Consider the following 16,229-nt stretch of genomic DNA (forward strand, 5'->3'; position numbering starts at 1 on the left):
AGGGCTGTCGAAATAATCTAAGCCGAGCTCGTATTTGGAACGAGTCAAATCAGGCTCATTTTAATTTAGGAATAAAGCTAATTTTTCTCGTTATTTTTAAAATAAAATTTTTATTTCAGGAATAGTTATTCTTATATTTACTTATATTCTAAAAATAAGAGTGTAATAATTATTTTTAATATGATATAAAGTAAATAAAAGGATAAAAAATAAATATTTTATTTTTTTTATAAAATTATCATAAATACTTTTTAATTTGATATCAAGTAGATTAATGAGATAAATTTTAAAGTAAATAACAATTAGATCAGCGTGTAGTATGAAATTTAATTTTAATGAAGAGTATTTATATTCTAAAATAAAATTATTATTCTGAAATAAAAAATTATATTCTAAAATTAAAAAAAAAATGCTATTCTTAAAGCGAATGAGGATTAGCCTCGTCTGTATATATAATACATAGTAAATCAGGCTTAAGATCCAATTTCAAATTTGATTCTAGCTAAATTCAGACTTAGAATAGGTTTTGATTTGAAATCGGCTCGAGCTCCAAATAAGGTTGCTTCAGCTTAAGCTCGAATCAAATATAAGCCAAGCTTGAACAGAGCTCAATGAAGCTTAAGCTGGATTACACCCCCCTGGGGTTTGGATTGTGGCTGGATCAATTAAAGTTTTTTTCGCACACAGGCTTTGTGAGTGAGCACTAGGCATGAGCAAACTTATTATTCGTGTTGAGATTGATCAAATGCTAGGTAGACAAAATTAAATCCATTAAAGAAGAACAATAATAATAATAATAAACTGTGCAGCATCCAGGCAATGGATGTAGTTTTGCAGATGAAATCATAGAATGCAGTCAAGAAAACTAAGCACACTAGAGCAGCACAACACCATAATTAATAGTTCCTTGATACTTTTGTACAGAATTACAGAACATAGGCAAAACTCACTACAGTTTATATAGAAGTGTATCGGTATCAAGCTATCAACCATGACACTAGATAAAATTGTGACACTTTTTCTTCATATGGATTGCTTTTCAACTACCCGCATTGATTCCGAAGATGCGAACTTTGTGCATGTTGGGGAACTTAGCAACCACCAGAACAAACACAGCTAGAGTATTGAAGAAAAGCATTGGGTGTTGATAGTCAGTCGTGTGAGAGGCTATCAGGTACCTGACAAAATTTTGAAGAGGAATCTATCAACCATATGAAGAAAGATCAGCATAATAAAAGAAGCAATAAATTAACAGAACCCTTCACTTAAAAGCTTTTGAATTTCTAACGACTCTAAATGAAAGATTATTAGATGTTGGCTGCATAAACCAATAGAACTACTAATAAATGCAAATTGTACTAGACCTAAAAAATATTGAGAATGACAGTTATGTTATAATTCGACCAATCAGTAGATGGGATAACTCTGATACTACTACTGCTTTGAGACTTTAATAACTAGGATCAAGTTGCAAGTTGCAACAGCTGTCATCATGCTCGCTTCTGGTGCTTTGAGACCTTAACAATTAAGAAGATTTTGTACTTCGTAGGGTAGCAGATCTCAACGTAGAAAACTTAATAAGATGAGATTTATGTCATTGTCAAAAATTAAGCATGCTTCTTTCTGAGAAATGCATGTACAAGAAAATACATCCACAAGCTATCCTGAGAAGATGGAACGCAAAGAGCACTGAAGAAAACTTACAAGCATAAGGCTCACATGTGCTACTGCTATCATTAGTATCTGCCTTGCCCACAAGAACATTTATATTTGGTTGATATAGATAAGAATTACATGTCTTTCAAAAAGGGGTATCAATAAGACACACATATAACATGTTTCAGACAAGAGAAGGTAAAAGTTCTAGTGCTGCTAGTCCCTAATGGTATGGCCTGGAACAGGTTGTGTCAAATATGATAAAGCCCCAAGCACAAGTACGACCGATCAAGTGCTCTTAAACTTTCTTTCACTGGAGTCTAGGTCAATCATATCTGAAACAATCTAGTTTGATGCCCTAGATTATTGTGAAATGTGACCTGCAGATCCATATGGAATGCCAGATCCAGTGCAGACAATTTTAAAATATTTATTGCACAACTGTATTGAGAAACCAGATCCAGGCTCCTGCCATTTAGGTTATTCTATTCTGGTTCTTTTATTATACAAGGTCCTAGGCCATCCATGAAATTATGCAATATCACTGTCTGAAGTGTCGCAGGAAGGCATCTTTGGGCCAGATTCCTGACCCAACCCCCGGGTCTTGTTGAGTCAACAAGTACCATCAAGACCTTTGACCAAACTCAGAAGTGAATCTACCCAACAAGTTGGGGAAAATGGGTAACAGTGTTAAATTGGATTCAGGTCAATATGCCACTCAAACATTCAAATAATACTTAATAAATATAGAGCCTTGTATTCTTGTATACTAGAGTAGTTAAGCATCAATAAGAAGCCATTCCCTGTATTCCCTTCCAAGTTGCTTACTTTCTCTGCTGTTACTAGCACAAAAAACTGAATCGGGTGACTCCTAACTACTACACCAAAGGATCTAGATCAGAATTGTTCAAAACAAGTTTGAAATCTCTGTTTCACTTTGGTTTCAGTGCCTAAAACTCAACATTTTGGGGGTTCTTGAAAACTGGCAAATAGACGGTTTCAGTTTCACTGCTTTTTCAGCGTAATACTAGAGATAACAGACAATCCAAAAATTACTCAGGAATACAGATCAAGCCAATTAGACCAAGGCACATACTTGACAGACAAATTGATTAATCGGTCAGAGAAAAGTATGTTGATTTTGTCTTAAAATATACATGGTTTGAAGCCATTTCTCGAAAATTGATTAGTGGTACATACATCAATTGAATTTTTGTATATTCGACAAAAGTGTTTCTCTTTATCTACTTTAATGTTTGAAGCCATTTCTCGAAAATTTTTGATTAGTGGTACATACATCAATTGAATTTTTGTATTTTCGACAAAAGTGTTTCTCTTTTTCTACTTTAATGTGGCCATTTGGCTGATGTTATAGTGCATATATTCTACTCATGCCTTTATACTCAATTATGATGGGATTATGCACGGAGTGATCACACCTTGCAAATGATGTTGCAAACAGATTCAATTGCTATGGCACTACATTTGAACCTATGCTAGTCTTGCAACTGCAACTCAAAGCATCTGGGACTATGTAGCCTAAAAAGCCCTACATGCCATCATTCAGAGGCTCTTTGCAGGAAAGCGCATTGTGCAGTCTGTATTCTCCAAGAATCCATTCACTCTTATTCTTCACTTCTTTAGATTCACTATGTCTGAGCTGATATCACATCAAAACTCATCCAAATCGAAGCTCTAGTCATCTCTCTTTATGCTCACCTCTCAGGTCAAGAGGAAAATGAGTGACGAGATCTATCCATCTTTGCCACATGCCGCTTTGCTCTTCTATAACTCCTCTCCTAAGTTAAGAGTTCATTAATCCCAATGCATGACCCTGCTTAGGAGGCTTTGGAGGCAGCACTCTCCTCCCTATGTCACCACTAAGGTGAGCCTCTGCGCATGCCTTCTACCATTTTGTTCTAAACGGTGAGTAATTATAATGGGATTATGCATGGAGAGATCACACCTTGCAAATGATGTTGCAAACAGATTCAATTGCTATGGCACTACATTTGAACCTATACTAGTCTTGCAACCGCAGCTCAAAGCATCTGGGACTATGTAAGCCTAAACAGCCCTACATGCCATCATTCAGTGGCTCTTTGCAGGAAAGTGCATGTGCAGTCTGTATTCTCCCAAGAATCCATCCGTTCTTATTCTTCACTTCTTTAGATTGACTATGTCTGAGCTCATCACATCAACAACTCATCCAAATCAAAGCTCTTAATCATCTCGTCAAGAGGAAAATGAGTGATCCATCTCTGCCACATGCCTTCCACCATTGCCTCAAACACTTGAACCACCCCCTTAACCCCTTTCATTGTCCTCCAATTATTTGCCTCAAAATCTTCAATCCCGATTTCTACCCCACTGTCATCACAAGTTACAGCATCGCCAACATCCTCTCATTATCTGGCATTGGGTGGTCTTAGTGCTATGACACAAAGCTCTCTTTTTCAGACCACAGTTTCTACAACTGTCTATCTGCTAATTTCATAATATCAAGACTTAGAACTGGTCAAGCAACATCTGTTAAAAGGTAAAACAAAAAATCCAAGGGAAACGAAACTTTAGGCAGTGCAATCTAGAGGCAATTTATGAATTAGATGTCGTTTAGCAAACTTATAGTTCATAACAGCTAAGGAAGACCAATCTTTGATAAAACAAAAGATGTCCTCTTAAACAGAAAGATGCAACACAAATAGCTCATATGTGATGCAGCAGGATTAGAGAACAAAACCATACATGCAAATTATTTTCACTAAAAACAATTATTTGGGATAGCAGATGAATGTGGCTTAGGTAAGACATGATTCTAGATAATGCAAGCTGAGCTTTAAGTTGATCAATGATTAGCCTCTTTTAGGTTAACATCCCATCTTAAAAATTGAATTGGCAGGTCACTATGCCAACAAGCTGGTGAGTAATTACTAATAAATTCTATAACTAAAAGAAATAATCTTAGAGATACTAAATGCAGCATACTCACAGGACTACAGGAACAACGGTCAAAAACTTCCTGTTACGTGTAAGTTGCTTGCCATTGTCCATCTGCTCCCACCAAGTCAAGGTATTGTAGATTCCCTGGTCTTCAGCAAAAGGAGTTCCCTTCTTCCAATGAAAGAACTGATATGTAATCTGAATCACAATTAAATAACATGGTATATTAGAATAAAGAGAACATGAGAGATAATATAGGATTCAAGAAAGCAAGAAATGAATAAATTTTTAGACTGCGAATGCATTATGTCAGTGGATGAAATTCCATGACAGTTAACTGTCTAAAAGATTCTTATTGAGTTGGAAATAAATATGTTAAAAAACGAGGTAAGAATGACTTTCTAGGGCCACACGAACAGGAAAGCTGTCAACTACTCAGTCTTGGCTTAAGAATGGCTTGATAAATAACCTGGGCAATCAGCAAGGCTCAATCATCACATAATGATTCGAATATATGAGAAGAAAGCTTGAATGAACAGGCAGCTAAGGTACTATTTTCCTAGCATACCACTGACTTGGTTGAGGTTTGAAATAACCTAGGCAACTAGCTAGGTCCAATCTTCAGAGAATAGACATTTTAGAGTCATAAAAATGAAAAAGAAGAAAAAGAAATCAAATCTCTACATTTCAGATAAAGTTAACATCAAATGCAACAAAGAATTATATTCTGCTGCCTCTTGCCCTAGTTCAGTATCTACATGATTTACCAATAGCTGTCCCCTTTATGCTTTCTGAGAGGTCAATCACATCATACAGATACATCAATAAGAATATACGAATAAATCCAAAGAATAGTTACAACTAATTTGTTTATAAGAATATCTAGGTCTCAAGAGGATTCTCGTTTATTTGTGAGTCTCGACCAAAAATTCACTCAGCATAAAGGCATATTTGGAAGTGAGAAACTGTAAAATTTTGAAGACAAAATGTATGCCATCTGCACAGATTTATTATCAACCTCATTACCTCTGAGCTGCCAAAAGTTAAAACATTTAACAGTATTATGAGAGTTCTCGCGAATGATCTACCACGATAAAAATAAAAAAACGTGATAGTGTGAAAAAAACAAAAACAGATGGATCTAAGAGAGGAACAAGTGCCATGAAGGTCCATGAAGGTCCTACAGGGATCTACTCCAGTTATCTTTACCCCAAAGTTAAATTCAAAGTAACCAAATCCACCGTGAAACCCTAGGTTTTCAAGGGTCACATATTCACAATGATCTTAGATAACCAAAAAAATCCCCTTTTTTGTTGTGCCTAATTACAACAATGTAAGTCACTTTACTTCCTGTCACAAAAACCCCAGCAATTTGAAACACTTCCTTCCGTGACTTGCTTAATTTTAAACAGAAATTAAAAAGGCATCTATTTCTAATGGAAATAGATCCTGCCTTTTCTTCTCAACCAAGAAGCCCATTACCCAATTCCTCGATACCAAATCCCATGTCCACCGAAATCAAAAGGGGCAAATCAATAATCATAAAAAAAACACACACACAAAATTAAGCACCCATACCACGAAGTGGGAGAGATTAACGATGGTCCAGGCCATTCCAGGCGTACAACCGAAGACGGAGAGCACGATGAGCCAAGAGAAAAAGAGGATTAGTATGTAAGTGGTCCAAACTCCAGGGTACATGAACCACTCGGTGTTCTTGTTCAGATCCGGAGGCGGTGAAGTCTGCACGTAGAGTTTCGCCATCTCCTCCAAGTTTCTATTGATCCAAGAGCTGCCTCCTTGGATAGGTCTCTCCTTTAACGGCTAAACGAGGTAAAGATTCGAGCTTTGGGCAAGAGATAGGGTAGATGACGTCGAGAGTAGAAGATGAAGAGCGATTTATAGGATTTTGGGCGTAGTTTGCAGGAGACGAGCAAGAGAGAGAGAGAGAAAGAGGAGCGAGAAGGGTGGGCGGAGGAGGAAACGGTGGACTTGTTCTTTTCGGGTGGACGTCGACAATGACAGATCTTATGCACTACTAGATGTAAGAACTTCCTACATTAATATTAATATTAATATTATTTTTTAAAAAAAAGTTTCCATATTACATTATATGTCAATGAAATAATACACATTGGAAAAGTACTACTAAAAAGAGAAAGGTTCAAGTCATGGCTTTGATTAAATTATACTTAGAAATATATGTTAATAATTTGGGTAGGCATATTATTCAAGTTAATAATTCACAGAAAGAAAAAGAAATATATGTATAATTTTTAAATAAATAAGATTTCTAATCACTCAAGTAGACAAGAAGGTCACAATTAAAAGAGTGACTGAAATTAAAATCTTAATAACCAAACAGCAAGAGTGAGGTAAAATGTTACCTAAAAATATCTCTTTTTCTCAAATTTAAATAATTAAATAAACAGTAATACAGTGTGTAAAATTTAATAATAATATATATATTTATTTATTTATTTTCTTTTCGTGCTTTAAGGGCCAAAAGAATGGGTAAGAATGAGACCTTGACATTTGAGAATAAGAACAGCTGAATGATAGTGGTATTAAAAGACTGCCATGGAAATAGTCCTTTGTTTACCACAAAGGCTAGTCAAGAATGATGTTCTAATGACCAAAAAGCAAGGTTAACTCCTTGAAATGGATAGAATTCTACTACTCTTCTAGGTTAATAGTAGATTATTTTCTTATCATAAAAGTATACCTAAGAGTTATAATTAACTGAGAAAATTTAATTTTACCTTTTTCTTTTCTTTTTTGCATTATTTTTGTTTCAGCCATTTAATTTGATTCAAACACTATTTTTTTTTTGTTTTTGTTTTTATTAGATCACTTTATAATAATTTAGGTGGATAACTCTGCCTATCCTTCTGATTAGGAGGCTAGTTGGGATCATTATTCTTCCTTTTGCTAAAGCAAAGACCTATTTTCAAATCAAATAGAGAGAGAGATCTGAGGCCAAAAGAGTGGACTGTGGACTCTGGTGCTATAATATTTATTATATATATAGAGTACAAAATGAATTATTTCCCATCTTATAAGAATTTTTATTTGTTTATGGGAGAAAAGAAATGGATCAACAATTGATTGGTTGTATTATATGATTATTATGTTCTTATGAGTCATTTAAGAATTTGGAGTTTATTTCAATTGTTAGACTCTCATTCACTTATGAAATAAAGCTAATTTTAAAATAAGTATTCTGAGTTTTAACATCAGATAAGAGAGAGAATGGTAGTATAAGCTATTTTATTGTTTAGTTGAATGCTAGTATATTTAATGTGATATAAAGTTAATATTAAGGTAATAAAGAATAGTGAATTTGTATTTTGAATTGACAATATTTTAAATTAAATAATAAAAATACCCTTGATTATATGTAATATAATAGTAGTAATTAGGTGTTGTCCAATACGGGGTAAAATAATAATTTTAGATTACCGTTAAATTAATATTTAAGAATTGTATGGAATAAGAAAAGATAGAATGTTAAATTAATATACTATAAGAAATTAAATTGTTGTTTAATTACTACACCCTTAAATTGAGTTAACATACTATCCCCAATGAACTTTTGAACCGTTAAAACTAATCAATCATCTTCAATCTTACTGCTCTTTAATCAATATGACCGAACCATAGAGAATCTACTTCACGAAAATCTGAGACAGGGAATAAAGTGAGCGAAGCAATGGCATCAACTAGTTATGTATGTTAGACCATAAGCTTGCGAACAAAGAGGCTTATTCCAAGAAGGCTATTCTTATTCCACATGCGAACGGTTATTTTTCTTTTGATTGTTAATTTTTTTAGTTTATTTATTAATCCTTTTCCATGGGCCAGCTCCTTTGTTGATGTTTGCTGGGCAAAATAGTTTCCTAGTATATCTTGGGTCCATCTCATGGAAGCCTAATATTCTAATCTTAATTCTTGGGCCTTAGAGCCCAAGCCCACTTCATGGTGGGCTTGGGCTTGGTTACAAGACTATTGTGCAGGACTGTAATGTTCTTTTGGAACAAATATAAGTAGTTTTTTCTGCTCTTTCTCGTAAAAATAAAATAAAATAAAATAAAATAGTCCCTATCAAATTATTGTTAAAATAAACAAGCACATATAAATCAGTAAATTACCTTGAAATTTAGATTGTAAACATATTTTTTTTTCCTGTACTATATAATTTTGGGTTAACATTGGATAGCTTTAGAATAATTTTAAACAATTTGTAGAATCTTCCCAGAATCTAAGTTCTGTCATAGTTGTGATTAATTTGATTCAAATGAAATGATATAATTCTTTAGAAAGCAGAATGATTTCGGTGACAATTATGATATTTTGAAGAATGTATTGATAATTATAAAATTTTAAAAAAAATTTAGCGACAATTATGTAAATATTTAATTTGTTATTAGATCACCACAATAGTAGGATAGTTCCTAATATGAAACTATATATATATATATATATATATATATATAGCTTTTACTGTTCTTTGTTCTAAACTCAGGTTAAATGGGCCCAACCCAATCCAAGCCCAAAACTCTAGGCTTACATTCTTGATTATTCTTAAAAACAACTTTATATGGTAAAATGGGAATTTTATCAAAATTATTCTACATCTTACTTTTATTATCATTTACACGCTTTCATTTGTATTTCTAATACCTCAAAAAAATACGTCAAGATACCTTCAACCTAACGACTACCGATGTAATATAAAATATTCTATTATTCTTATAAATAAAAAAATTTAAAAGACCTAACATACCTCTTATTTTACTTTAAAATTTAATTCTTTTTCAAGATTATTTTGTATTTACAGTTATCTTAATTTATTTATATGGCAATTGGTGGTTAAGAAAACTAGAACTATTGTATTTTTGAGGCATTAAAAATAAAATACATGGATAGAATGATAAATATCCATATGATAGAATGTTATAATAAAAGAGAAATATAAGTGTTTTTATATTCATTTCTAAATCAATATATGTGATTATATATATATATATATATATATATATGCATATATATAGCAATGTGATTCTAATTCCTACTTTCTGATACATAAATGATCAGACTATCTTCCTTGTTTTTCCTTCAAACCTAGTGATCGATAGCCTTTTTTTTAATTAACCTAAAAATAAACTCAAACTAAGGCTTAAAATTTAATCTATTAAGTTAGAGTCTATTAGTCTATGTAAACATTTTTTTTAAACATTTTTCCTCTTCTTTTCTGATCATTTTACATCACCAAGAATTAGGCTCTTACTGATCTAAAGATGCAAACTTTAGAATCCAATTCGATCCAAAATTTTAAAATATTAGGTTATAGATTTCGTTTTTCCTCTCTTTCCGGTGTGACACTATATTCTTACATATGATAAGTTTTCTTTGGTTAATTAGGTTATTAATTTATTAAGTCAGGACCTTGATTTCCATTGCCATTTATTTAATCTAATCAACTATTAATCTAGACTTTGAGAGTAACTTGTTACTAATTTGATGCATAGTACTAATTAAACATTCCTTTCATCATTCCTTGTTTCTTTGGTTTTATATTTGCCTTGGTAAACCCTAGGTTCATAATCGAAATCGGCTTATAATGCCAATTCTAAATATATAACATGGCACTAGATATCTCCTAGTTAAATGGAAAAGATAACACAGACATTGCTCATATATAGGGCTGTCAAAATAATCAAGCTCAACTTGTATTTGGTCAATAAATTTTGATTTTATTATATGTATATGTCAATAGATTCAATTTTATTACATGTTTGATTTGATTTTATAAAGTGGAGACCACTCAAAATTTAATTCAAGTTTGATTCAATTTAAACCCGAATATTCAACATTTAGGCTAGGCTCGAAGCTATTTATCAAGTGGTTTGAAATACACTCGGAGCTCGAAACAAGTTCGAATTAAAAATAATCAATCTAAATCTAATATTTTCACCCGGGCTCAAAATATTTCAAGCTAAATATGAAAATAACTTAGCTCAATCAAGCTCAACTCAATTGCAGCCTGTTAATCTAACAATTAGATGGAGTGATTAATGCAATAGTGCTTATTTAGAATTTGACCATTTTAATTTGACCTACTAGAGAAGACTTAGATTACTAACAAAAATACTCCAAAATACTCCATGGGAGACTTGAAATAATTGACTAAGGTAACTGTGGCTGATCCAATCTAAACCAAATTCATGACAGTTGACTAGAATACAACCTAACATTAACCAATTTGTACACTTCAAAATTGGAACATTTCTCTTGCTATTAAGGATCAAAACACCCTCAAAATGAACTAAAGATGAAAATTAGAGTGTATAGCATCATTTTAAAATTCACTAAATTTTGATCCGAAGCGATATAAAGTATTACTATCATTTTGTATCTATAGTTGATTTCACTCAGCTATACGATAACTATACGTTAAATATAGAGATTGAATGATAAATATCAAAATAAAATTATAGAATGTGATTATAAATTTCTCTTTATTTTAATGAATGAGACCCTAAGAACCGTCTTCACAGCAATTGCGCTAGCAAATCACTCAACCTACATAAAATTTAAAACTAAAAAAATTATATTTTACACTATTTTATTGTTTATCATTGTCTACACTCTATCTTCGCGACAAGTTCTCAAAGTCCTATTTCTATATTTTGCTTAAAAAGACTCTTTGTAATAAGATAACGGAGAAGTCCGAATACTTTGTCTTTTTATTAGTTAAATACCAAATAAACCTCCCACCATTGATTTTATTTTTATTTTTTATGATCTTCTCTTAAGTTTAAAATAATTTAGAGGAACAAAATAGTAAGAAAATGGGAAAAGAATTCAAAATTCTATCAAGCTTGTGGCCAAAGAAATATAGAAATTTAGTGATTTGGTGACAGATGAACAGCACCTTAAGATTAAATAATACTTAGTCTTCGTAATCTCAGTGTCCTTTTGTAGCCGTAATAATACTGCCACCAAACAAATTTTGACCAGCCTCCAAATCCATATCTTTTTGGTCAACTCCCTAATTGGGAAAGTTCACCCACTCCTACGTGGCAAGCAACCACTCCTTGCAGCTTTGACTTTGGCAGAAGCCATTTGATCCTCAACTTGCTTTAATAAATATATTAAGTATAAATCTTTGAACAGTTCAATAAAAATTTCTGGACAGTTCAATGGTTCACATATAGAATACTTAATTAATGAACGATTTAGTATGTTATACGAAAAAGATAGAGTACTATTAAATACTAAACTGTTCAATGGTTTAAGGATAATATAGACCGCTGAATAGTTTAGCGGCTTTTTAGACCGATAATGACCCGGCGATTCAGTTAGCCAAAAAATATCACTTTTAGTAGTAACAAGTTTGATAGGTCAAGACTCATTATGATAAAGAAAAAACCGATTCTTTTCATCTTTATTACTTTTCACACTTTTGCCCGTGAATTGTTATTATGCGAACTCTATATTTTACTTTTATTTTCTCAAAAATGTTCAAAGTCAGTAAAATTTCTCTTAACCATGAAAGTTGATAGAAATTATTAGGAAGGAACTAACAGATGTTGATTTAATAGAATTTCTAACAGAATTTGATCTTTATTTTCGATCGCTGTATACGCTGAAATTGGTCTATTTCTAATCAAAAGCCGATCTAACACTTTTATTATTTATTTATTTATTTTCATACGAGGTGACTACAATTCATATAGCACTAATTAACCCTCCCTTAAATATATATTTTGTGTTAAATTAAATGATGCCCAACTTTTTAGGGCAAAAGTTTTGAGAGAAGATGTAGCTGAAATTGAGTGCATTTATTTTTCTTTTTTCCTATCTCTATCAACATCAAGCAGAGCCATTAAAATCTAAAAGGCCAAGAAAAAAAAAGAAAAATCTACATTATTTTTCATGTACCTCCTCACATACACGTAGCACTATTCCTTTCAAGATGGCACAAAAAGTTGACTTTGACTAAGCCGTCGATCACCGTCGAAATATATTAGTCGGCAAATCACCAGCCATCCGATCTGGTCTTCTGAAAGAAAATTATTTTAGGGTAATCTCATGATCAAAAAAGTCTCATTCAAATTAAAGTAGGGTCAGAAAAGATAACTACTTCTTTATTTCCTCCCATGACTTCCATGTGATATAGTTTCTAAGTCTTCTTCTGTGTCATTAAATCCTACCTATTCCATGCCCAAATTTGGTCTCTAGTTTGACCAACTACCTCTTAGTTAGTCATTAATGATGAAAAAGAAGAGGGAAATGTTTGCATAACACCCTGTGTTTTAGTGATTAACTACCATACTATGGGTTGAGAAGTTACCAAAATTAGTTTGAGAAAGATATTCTTGAAGAAGAAAGAATTTTAGGTAGAGGTATTTTGGAAATTAAGGAAAGTGGAGTAGGTCAAACAAGGGTAGTTTAGGTCTTAATCTTAGCTTTCCTAACATTAGAGTTGATAGACAATTCAACACCTATAGAAAGACTAATGGTGAAACTAGGATGAAAATAAGACGGTAAAATAACGCGCACAAACTCATAGCAGTTCAAACTGAATCAGCTCGGCGAGAAATGAATGAACTTTTTCGACGAACACAAAACTAGTTAACAATTTTCAAGGATGATCTCACACCTTTTTAAAGACTAACCGTGAAATTTAGTTGAAAAATAAGATAGTGGAATAACACATGCACTGATAGCAGTTCACGACGGTTAGAGAGGGTTAGAGGGGTCTTAATTATATAATTAATAATAAATATAAGGTATTATTTTAAAATTTTCCGTCGAAGCATTTATATATAGCTAAATGATTCAACAAGAACTATTAATTTCTTTCTCATAATCGGACGGAATCAAAAGTATCGATTACTTTTTTAAATTGTAAGGGTAAATTTGTTATATTATTTTTCTTTCTTAGCTATCTATTATTTTTATAAAAAATAAAAATAATAATAAATTAGTAGAAGTTGACACTTTTATTATTAAGAAAATAGTTATAAGAATAAGCAATAAAAAAATACTTAAATTTTAATTTTTTATCGATTAATCTAGTCGCATATGTAAAATGTCTTATATACCCTTTAATTTATCGAAGGATGAAAAAAAAAAATTAATAACTAATTGGTTATAAAGGAATCATTGCTCTTCTATATATATATATATCTGTATCAAGTAGTCTACAAGTCTTCTTCTACCTCTCATTCAAATGGTGTTGTTGTTTTCTTCTTCATCACATCCTATGAGTAGGAGGGAGAGCTAACAAGAAGAGAAGGGCAAATGGATGGGGTTGAGATACCCCGTTACTTCCTATGCCCTATCTCTCTCCAGATCATGGAGGATCCGGTCACCGTCTCCACCGGCGTCTCCTACGACAGAGCCAGCATCGACCTGTGGCTCACCGCCTACGGCCACAACACGTGTCCGGTCACCAACCAGCCGCTGGCCGACCAGACTCTAACCCCCAACTCCACCCTCCTCCGCCTCATCCGATCCTGGGCAGCCGTCAACAAGCCCCTGTCTGCCGCCGCCGCCGGCGGCGGCTCCGAAAAGCCCCCGCTAGACGCCTCGGAAATCGCCCGCGAGCTCGGCGGCGGCGGCGGAGTCGAAGGCCAGCTGAAAGCGCTCAGAAAGATCAAGTCTTCGCTGCAAGATGACTTCCACGCCATGGCTTGCATGGAGAAGGCCGGCGTGATCACGCTCGTCGCGTCCCTGATCACAAAGACGAAAATACCCTTACCATCACCCCTCCTGCACGACCCTTTCCTCGTCGTCAACGAGGCCACGGACGTCCTTCACCACCTCAAGCCGCCCGCACGAGTTTTAAAGCAGCTCGCCGAGAGTCGGAACGGCGAGCTCATCTCGTCTCTCTCGCTGGTGCTGAACAGAGGATCGTACCGCGCCAGGATTCACGCCTCCCTTCTACTAAAGTCTATACTTCGGGTGGTCGATGACGTCCACAAGTTTGAGCTCCCCCGTGATCTCTTCGACGGAGTCGTGGAAATACTCAAAGACCAAAACCTAGGGCGGCCCACGAACTTGGCATTGCTCAAGATCATGGCAGAGGTCTTGCCTTACCGCAAGAACCGCGCTAGGGCCATCGAGGCCGGGGCGGTGGCGTTGATCGTGGAGTTATTGATGGAGGACGACGACGACCGGAGAAAATGCGAGGCGATGCTCTACATATTGGAATCAGCTTGCACGACCGCAGAGGGGCGGGCGGCGCTGGTGGGTCACCCGGCGGGTGTGGCGGCCGTGGTCGGTAAGGTGCTGCGGTCGTCGAGCGCCGTCACGGAGCGCGCCGTGAGGGTGCTAGGGTTGGTGTGCAGGTATTGCAGGATAGCAGAGGAGATGATGGAGGTCGGCGGAGTGGCGAAGTTGTGCATGGTGGTGCAGGTGGAGGGGAGTCGGAAGAGCAAGGAGGTGGCGAAGGAGATACTGGGCTTGCATTTGGAGACTTGGAGGAAGATGCCTTGCTTCCCTTCTTATTGCTTGCCATGAAGCTTTAGGGTTTGATGGCTTAAATATATACATACCTACCTTTCTTTAGTTTTTTTTTTTTTTCCTTTTTGTGTGTGTGAATATGTGTGGCTTTATTTATTTCTTTTCTTTTTCTTTTTATTTCCTTGTTTTCTTTGAAATAGTGAAGCAATTATCAGAAGGACTACTTGTTGAATGGTATCCTTTTATATAACTATATATATTTGGGATTGATCTCATGAAGCCTTTCAATGAGACTATGAGAGCATCTGTTATCTATCATAATTAATATTTTGTGCAAAAGTTTAATGCTTGATGACTCAGAGAAAGGACAAATATTACATGAATTCATTATATATATATATATATATAGCATGGATTAATGTGTTTGTCATCAAATTTGGTACAGCTTAATACATATTGTGTTAATGAATTATCATCTGTACATGAGAAGTATTTATGATCACCATTACTGGTGCATATATACCACTAGGAATTAAATGTATTTTAAAGAAATCTAATTTAGAGTCTCTTTTATCACTTTTGTATCTCTTTTTTTTATCCCTAAGTTGTTGGCTCTCAAACTAGAGAATCCAACAAAAATTAGAGACATCATAAGATTAGAATCTAGGAAATAATTAATCAAAAACACTACAGGATTGCTTCTGTTATCACTCATACCTTGATTTTGAAGATTTATTATTCAGCCCTTCTATTTTGCTTTTAATTCTTCAAAAATACCCTGAGTTTAACTTAACCCAACATCAATAGATCAAATATATATATAGTATTTTTACTTTCAAAATTAAAACAATTAATGTCCCAAAATACCTGTCATGAGCTAACTCACCATCTTCAAACTCTACTCATTCTTCCCTCACTTCTCCCCCACCCATTAAACCACATTTTCTTCTTCTTCTTTTGCCATCTCTCGTCTCTTCACTCTCTCATCCGTTTCAACTCGTGGGCAAGACTCGAAACTTTGCTGGAGAGCATCACCACCCCTGCACTCCATTCTTAGTACTTATAAGTCGAGGTGAACAGATAAGAGATGCTAAAAGGGAAGGAGAAAAAATTAATAGGGTGGGAATGGGGATAGAGAGGATGGGAGGAAGATTAGG

At 34.3% G+C, this 16,229-nt stretch overlaps 2 protein-coding genes across 2 annotated transcripts; one reads left to right on the top strand and one right to left on the bottom strand.

The window, feature by feature from the left end:
- Nucleotides 1-884: 884 nt before the first annotated feature.
- Nucleotides 885-6,573, bottom strand: LOC140777322 (uncharacterized). The gene is made up of 3 exons (XM_073121360.1): nucleotides 6,175-6,573; nucleotides 4,646-4,794; nucleotides 885-1,178 (listed from the first exon to the last, which is right to left on the bottom strand). Exons 1-3 carry the CDS (start codon nucleotides 6,358-6,360, stop codon nucleotides 1,040-1,042), a joined length of 474 nt encoding a protein of 157 aa, XP_072977461.1. The 5' UTR covers nucleotides 6,361-6,573; the 3' UTR covers nucleotides 885-1,039.
- Nucleotides 6,574-13,812: 7,239 nt separating this feature from the next.
- On the top strand, nucleotides 13,813-15,303 carry LOC140771298 (E3 ubiquitin-protein ligase PUB23-like). The gene has a single exon (XM_073112783.1). The coding sequence runs from the start codon at nucleotides 13,909-13,911 to the stop codon at nucleotides 15,127-15,129; it is 1,221 nt and encodes a 406-aa protein (XP_072968884.1). The 5' UTR covers nucleotides 13,813-13,908; the 3' UTR covers nucleotides 15,130-15,303.
- Nucleotides 15,304-16,229: the final 926 nt, after the last annotated feature.

This window comes from Typha angustifolia, chromosome 2 (genome assembly GCF_048772165.1).
Source record: "Typha angustifolia cultivar Huaian chromosome 2, ASM4877216v1, whole genome shotgun sequence".
NCBI lineage: Eukaryota > Viridiplantae > Streptophyta > Magnoliopsida > Poales > Typhaceae > Typha > Typha angustifolia.

Coding starts and splice junctions, on each gene's coding strand:
- LOC140777322 (XM_073121360.1), bottom strand. CDS start 6,360: ATGGCGAAACTCTACGTGCAGACTTCACCGCCTCCGGATCTGAACAAG. Junction 4,795..6,174: donor TTAATCTCTCCCACTTCGTG/GTATGGGTGCTT, acceptor ATTGTGATTCAG/ATTACATATCAGTTCTTTCA. Junction 1,179..4,645: donor ACCGTTGTTCCTGTAGTCCT/GTGAGTATGCTG, acceptor AAATTTTGTCAG/GTACCTGATAGCCTCTCACA.
- LOC140771298 (XM_073112783.1), top strand. CDS start 13,909: ATGGATGGGGTTGAGATACCCCGTTACTTCCTATGCCCTATCTCTCTC.